At 36.1% G+C, this 7839-nt stretch overlaps 1 protein-coding gene across 1 annotated transcript; it reads right to left on the bottom strand.

The window, feature by feature from the left end:
• Positions 1-3823: 3823 nt before the first annotated feature.
• On the bottom strand, positions 3824-4800 carry LOC129495516 (heterogeneous nuclear ribonucleoprotein C-like). Its single transcript, XM_055303105.1, is given in 2 exon segments — positions 3824-4286; positions 4289-4800. Coding segments are annotated over 2 exon segments (858 nt in total). The 5' UTR covers positions 4689-4800; the 3' UTR covers positions 3824-3828.
• Positions 4801-7839: the final 3039 nt, after the last annotated feature.

Raw genomic sequence — 7839 nt, 5'->3', positions numbered from 1 at the left:
AAGCAAGTGTAAATGGGGATATTGAATCCTTATGTGTATCTACCGAGGCACTCATTTTCCCTATACATATGTGCATGCTCCTCACGTTTTATTTCAATAACTGTGAAAGTATTTGTCAGTGGTTGTAGTACAAAGCCTTTGATGCATGAGAAAATATCTTAATGTTATGGACTCTTTGGTCTCTTACACTGAATTTTGCATTGTCCTTACTACAAAAAGGAGTGAGGGAGCACAAGGAAACTTTTGAAGGTGGTGGATATGTTTATTACTCTCATCATGGTAATGGGCTCACAGGTGCATGCCTATGTTCTAACTCATCAAATTATATACATTAAATATGTGCAATAATTTGTATTAATCACATCTCAATAGAGCTATTAAAAATGTTCATACAACCCGGCTACCCTGATGACTGCAAGTATTTTAATGTTGTACATTACCAAATAAATGAAAAATGAGGGTCTACTCTGTATAAATAATATTGCTAAGCATTATTTTTCACTAAAGATAAGTTTAATGTATAAGACATTGAGTTCCAGATTCTATTGATTCACACTCTGATTCTGCTTCCCACATAGATGATCTTGGACAAATTATATAAATTTGTCAAAATACCTTTGACTCATTATCCTTATCTGTAAGAGGAGACAGAAATATTGTACTTCAGTTAGTCCTTCTGACCAGAAAGTGGAAAAAAATTCCTGCAAACTGGCTGGCCCAGGCTGTCTCTTAGGCAAAGTGACAGTTTTCCTCAGTGCTATTCAAGTCACCAATATGTCAAAAAAAAAAAAAAAGTCACCAATATGTCACTTTGGACTACTGCATAATTTTTTTTTCAGTTTCTTTTCTCTCTTTGGAAAGAGAGGTGGTATATTTAAAAAACAGAGATAGCAACAGATAAATGAAATTTACCAAAAAAAGCTCTTAATTTCATGTAATAAAGGTTATAATAAATTTCTATATCATATTCATATTATTCAGGGAAATATTCAGTGCTACTATTATCTCCATCCTAGAGATGAAGAAATCAGGGCTTAGGGATCTAATGTAACCAGCCCAAGTCATACATGTAAAAGGGGTCAGCAGAGCTTGGGAATTAAGGAAATTTGAACCCAGAGCCACTGCCTCCCCATATCAACTGCCTACAACTTCGAAACACCTATTTTCACTACAGTAATATCATCCTTTAGGTTATTGCAGAAACATATTTGGCAAATTTCCATTTTGGTTATGTTTATGATCCAATATCTCCCATTAAATCACATCCCAATTAGTCAAGTGATCCTGATATTGTGCTTTGAGTTTAATCTCATTATAGATTAAAGAAACTGCAAGTTTGGGGCTAGTAAATCCCTGCAGCCTCCTCTGTCATCCTGCTTCTGTGGTCCATGCTTCAGTAATGCTGATGTCCATTCCCTGCACAAACCTCCCCTCAATTTTCTCCTTGGAGCAATCACATTGCTACTCAAGAGACTCTTGTCTCTCTCCACATGCTCACCTCTGCTTGGTTTCTCAACCTTTGGGTATCAGTAGTGAGACCTATGCTTCATTGACTCTCCTCCATCCCTAACCGGCCTGACATCAGAGCAGGAAGTTTACATTTGGCTTCCTCTGTTGATAGTGAACAATATACACACAGATTCTGCAATCCTGGGACCTTGTTAACACCCAAAAGTAATACATAAAACTAACATCCACAAATTTTAACTCGCTTTGAAAGAAATAAACAGTGTATTGTGATTCCACACATAATATATGCTTAAAAAAGTCTCTCTGGGAGAACCTGGGTGGCTCAGTGGTTGAGCGTCTGCCTTTGGCTCAGGTCATGATCCCGGGGTCCTGGGATCGAGTTCCCCACCTGGCTCCCAATGGGGAGCCTGCTTCTCCTTCTGCCTATGTCTCTGCCTCTCTCTGTGTGTCTCTCATGAATAAGTAAATAAAATCTTAAAAAAAAAAAGTCTCTCTGAAGTGACAGACGTCTCGTGTATTATCTGAAGAATGAGGTGGACCAGAAATAAAAGCATTTTTGGCAGAAGTTATACTATCAGGGTAGAATAAAAAAGGGTCCAGAGGGATTTTCGTTTTATTGTTTATACTTATTTATTTCCATTAATCTATAGGAAAAGAATTCTAAATGAAATCCTTCTTGGATTTTTTTCCCCCTAAGAAGCACAGGACCACTAATGCATGCACAGTAATGTTAATAAAAGCCATAAGCAAAGAGTAAATAGATTAATATAGATTCAAAACATAAAGCTAAGTAACAGTTATTCCTTCATATATGATGCCATATACTCTGATAAAAAGCAAAAAAGAAAAATCAGATTTTAATACTTAGGAAAGTAAAACACCACATTGTATTTTAAAATGTGGCCTGTCACACATGCACAAGTGATTAGTATAACAAAAATATGTATACTGTATGGGTCTAAAGCAGAAAAAAAATTATTTTAGAAAGTTTTGCAAGAGAACACTAAATATGAACTGTGAGACAGCAGTTGTAAGAGAAAAAGGAGAGTGAACAATTACAGCAAAAGGCAAGATCACACCACTGCAGTCAAGCTCAGGTTCTGTCCATGGGTAAGTATTTTAGAAATCCATACACTGTGGCAAATTATACAGGCAGTTATTTGTCTATATTTGTTGACGTAAATGCAAAATTTTGAAACCAGATAGAGGCAGGAAATACTTGCACAAAAAGGCAGCTAAATATTATAAAATAAATTTGTATGTTATTTAAAGCTTGGATACTTTTCTTTCCCCCCAAGTCCTCATAGTATAAGCATAATTGAAAACATTTAAGATACAAATATTTGTTTGCTAACAGTCATTATCAAATTATTAACTGCATAACTGATCAATAAACTGATCAATTAGAAATTGATTTTAAAGAATTGGCGTGGAATTCATATGATAAGCCCCATCCTGCTCTTAGCGGACTCTTCCCTGCTTCCTAAGTCTTTAGCCTCCTACTCTTCACCATGTTGCTGAAGCCATGTGTGATGCCTTATCTTTACTCTAGGTTTTCAGTAAAAAAATGATTTGAGGAAAGTAATATATTTCTTAGATAATGCTCAATGATAAAAAAAATTAACTCCATTTCTTTTTAAAAAAATCTATTTCAGAATAATCTCTCCATATCATATCTTTTTTTTTCCTCCAAATTTCTGGTTTAATAAGGACTTGTTTATTTGAGAAAAAAGGGTCCCAAACATCAGGCTGTTCACAAAAATAACCCACAGTATCAACTTTAGAAAACAAATCTTAAGACTATTACACTAATTATTTTTCTAGAGGATGCATTTGACATGCCAACTCTCATTCACAAAAATACATTGTGTTGAACATTTGTGTTGAACAGCCCCACATAGCATTCTTATGTGGGGTATAACACACATACCTCTAACTCAAAGCTGCTTTCAGGTGCTACTCAACTAATGCGATTGCCTTTGCAGTTAGGGAAACAACTATTGAGCTCATGTATGAATGGAAAGAACTGTACTCCCTACATAACAAGAGATTATTTTGGGGACAGTTGATAAAAACCACACATCCTTTTTATTGTTAAGTCATAAAGAGGTATCAAAATTAAAAGCAAAAATTACAGGGTAAGACTTACCATAACTACTAGGAACGTCAAAGGAAGTGAAAATGGGACTAGGCGCAGGGCGATATGAATTAATGAACATGGGAAGGATAAGGATGGGGAGAACAGTGAGCATGTGCTGAAGAAGATACTAGGGGAGAGGATCTGGTGAAAATTTTTATATTAAACAAGCACCTAGGTAAAGAAATAATGGGACAAGATTTCTAAATCCCACTATGTGCTTAAGAGTCATCCTCGCCATTGGCGCTGTCTCTGTCATCCTCTCCATCCTCAGCCTCTTTTTCATCATCCTTGATCAACTCCAGCTGGTCATCCCCCCGATCTTCATTATCACCATCATCCAGTAGATCCCCCTCCTCAGCAGAGTCATCTGCACCCCCCTCAGACTCCATCTTCACATTAGTCTCATCTTTCTTCAGGGAGCTGTTGTTCTGCTCCTCTTCTGATTTACCGTTCTTCATCTCTACTCCTTGTTTGCTCTGTTCTTTCTCATTTTTTTCCAGGCTTTCCAGTAGAGAATCCACTTTTTGTTTTATCTGGGTCAACTCATTCTTAATGGTTTGAAGGTCATCTCCTTTCAACTTTCCAGACTTGGAAGAAGATCCTCGCTGTCCACTCTTAGAATTGAAGCCACTTTTGCCCCTTTGTGAGATGTTTCCTGATACACGCTGGCGTTTTGAGGAGGAGGGGGTACACATGCTGGGTAACTGTACATCCTGACATAATAATCTTGTTGAAAGTCACAGTCCAAATCAAAAGAGGAGCCGTACATCTCCACTGCAGATCGTTTCACACCTGCTTTTCCTCGGTTCACTTTTGGCTCTGCAGCCAGATTAATATCTAAAACCTGGCCAGCAATCATTCTGCCATCCTCTCCTACCACAGCAGCCTGGACACTTCTCTCATTAACATACTGAACAAAGGCAAAGCCTTCATGAACAGAACAACCCACAATTTTGCCGTATTTTGAGAAGATTGCCTCCACATCAGATTTCTTGACCACAAGAGTATTGAGATTCCCAATGAATACATGGGAGTTCATGGAGTGAGGATCTGTCTTGTTGGTAACATTGTTGGCCATTGCCTTTGATGGTAAGGTTCCTCACAAAGCCGAAAATGTAGCTGAAGATCAAAAAAATCTCACAGGAGTGGGGAGGGAGAAGGGATTCGATTCTGAATCTCCTACTCCCGGGTTCTACTGGAGAAGCCAACTGCTGCTCAAGGGCAACAACGCGGCCGCCACCTCCACATCATACCTTGATATCTTTATTACCATTCCCAGACAATTGCCATGTTTTCTACATGGCTTTAAGAAGAAAAAAAAAAAACAAAAAACATTAAAAAAACACTACATTTAAAACAAAAACCTTATTGGTTTGACATAGAAAGTGATCAGTTTTACTTCTTCAGAATATGAATAGAGGAATAAAGAAAGATCCAAAATCCACAATCCATTTCCGTTTTATAAAGTGTCAATGTGTCATCTGTAATGAAGCTTAGAAAATTTCTTTTTTTCTGGCAGGCTGATCATGTTGAAGCTCTTATAATGCTTTGCCTGCCAATTACCAATTTAAGTTTAGATCATTTAGAATTTCTTGGACGATATAATATAATTTAACTACTCTTATGTAGAACTTAAGGTATCAATCAGGTTCAAGTAAGTTCTGTTATAAAATATTCCTGAAATGTCTCACCAGTTGAACAAATATTGCAACATAAAGATATTTTCCCTAAGATTTGAATTTACAGCTTAAATATATTTCTTCTAACAATATATACAAAACCTATGTTACTTATTACCTATTTGCATGGGAGCCTGACACTCGTTGAATTCCTTGGCATTTCCTAATATTTATGTTTAAATTTCAAGGTTTCAGTGAACAAAACCACAAATGATCCCAATTTTCTCATGCAATCTAATCCAACTTAATAGTGCCAAATAAATAAACCAAAATATCTGTTGAGACCTTACGCCAAAAATGAAATTAGTATTAGCTGTGGAACTAGAAAGCCCTGTTGAATCTAATTTTCATATGAGGATAATCTTGCTACTATTTCCAGGTGGCTAATAGTCAGAGTGCACATTTTGTTGGAAAGAGCACTGAAAAAATGTGGTTAAGTCAAAGATCCTATCACTTTCCAAAGTTAGACAGGTGACCCTGAATCTGGAATATGTATCACTATGTAAATATCATTTTGTATAATTTCATGAAAATTAAAGAATGTAGAGGGCAATGTAACTATGTCCATAAATATTAGTTAAAAAGAAATCAAAATAAAATCCCAAAGAACAAATAGCCAATAACTCAAAATTATGCTTATTATTAATTTATAATGTGAAGGTGAATTACCCTATAAAATATATATATATATATTCCTATACCCTATAAATATAAATATAAATATATATATATATATATATATATAATATATAATTCCTATCATGGTTCCACAACAAACCAGGTAGTGCTGAAACAGAGCAGTTATGCTTTCCATTTTTTATTATTGAAAATCTATTTCTTTGTTAAAATTACGCATTTTTTGAAATATTGGATCAATCAACTATTTTCCAATATTTATGTCCATTTCAGAGTTTGAAACCACCAACTATTCCAGTTTCCCTATGCATTTCCTAAGCAAAATTCCTTCATCATTTACCCCATTCACACTTGCTCCTAAAGAATGTATGAGGTTAAGTCAGAAATTCTTCATAGGTCTGGTTACACTTTGCATTGAACAAGAGAAAGCCCTTTCCTGTCAGTATGATTCAGTAATATTTTCTCACACCCATTTGATGGAATGTGCATCGCTGCCAACTACTCTATGTTAGCTGACTGGAAGGTTTTCACAGGCTTAATAATGAAGTTTGGAGAATACAGTCCAAATGATTGTCATGTTTACTTTTGAAATGTAGTTATAAAACTTTTTAATAAAAAAAAACTATTCTTAAAGTCTGTTTCATTTCCCCAATTGTACATTCTTTACATTAATAATCCAAATTGGCTAAAATCTATCCCACATCAAAAAGCAATACAAAAATCTGGAATCAGAAGCAGAAATGTCATAATGTACATAGACTTTTGTAAGCCCTACCTATGTATAATATTTCTAAATACTTTGCTTCATGTACTCTACTTCTTACTAAAGCAAAGCAATACTCCTATAAAATCATGCAAGATATTATTTGTTAAGCTTTATCTCTTATGTATGAGCTGGCATTTAATTTTCAGAGTAAAGAGCTATGACCATATTGGTGACAGAGATTAAAATGTATCCTTTGAATTATAAATCAGATTTTAAAAAGTCTTTAAAAAGCTCAACTCCCCCAAATCACAAGATTACTGGTTCATTAAAAGTTATAGAGGACATCTAGAAGAGATGGGGCAAGGTAGTTGTTTTTCTGGACAAGAACAGATTTGAGAAACCCACATTCCAGAGTTTAAGAGGTAACTTGGAATCCCTCATATTTATAGCTACTCCCTGTCAGTGGCTACTGAGGGCCTGTTTCCAAAATATTTGCCAGAGTAATCTTCAGAAGTTTCAAATACACCCCCAAGAGGTTGTGTAAGATTGTCATCTTTGGTTTAAGATTTTATTATTTATTTGAGAGAGAGCATGTGCCTATGTAGGAGCAGGGGGGAGGGATAAAGGGTGAAGCAGACTCCCCGCTGAGGAGGGAGCCAGACATGGGGCTCGATCCCAGGACCCCAAGATCACAACCTGAGCTGAAGGCAGATACTTAATAGACTAAGTCACCCAGGTGCCTTGTCATCCCTGCCTTGATGGTCAAATAAAGCAATGTTCTAAACATAGAAGTTAGTATTTGTTTATTCAGTATAATCATTAGACAGTGCCATGATAAAACACATTTAACATGAACTTAGGAGCAATAGACAATTCTGCAAATAGTTGACTAACATTGTAAAGGTGGTGGATTAGTTTCCTATTGCTGCTATAGCAAATTACCACAAACTTTAATGGCCTAAAGCAACACAGATTTATTATCTTACACTTCTGAAATTCAGATGACCGCAATAAATCTCACTTGGCCAAAATCAAAGTGTGTGCAGGGTTGGTTTCTCCTAGAGGCTCTAAGGGGAGGATGTTTCTTTGCCCCTTTCAGCTTCTAGAGGTCCCTTACATTCCTTGGCCCATGGCCCCATCACCAGACCACCCCAACTATTTGTCCCCATCATCGCATCTCCTACTGCCAGTACTGATTTTCTGCTCTT

Source organism: Nyctereutes procyonoides, unplaced genomic scaffold, assembly GCF_905146905.1.
Source record: "Nyctereutes procyonoides isolate TBG_1078 unplaced genomic scaffold, NYPRO_anot_genome, whole genome shotgun sequence".
NCBI lineage: Eukaryota > Metazoa > Chordata > Mammalia > Carnivora > Canidae > Nyctereutes > Nyctereutes procyonoides.
This window is presented reverse-complemented; position numbering and strand designations above follow the sequence as displayed.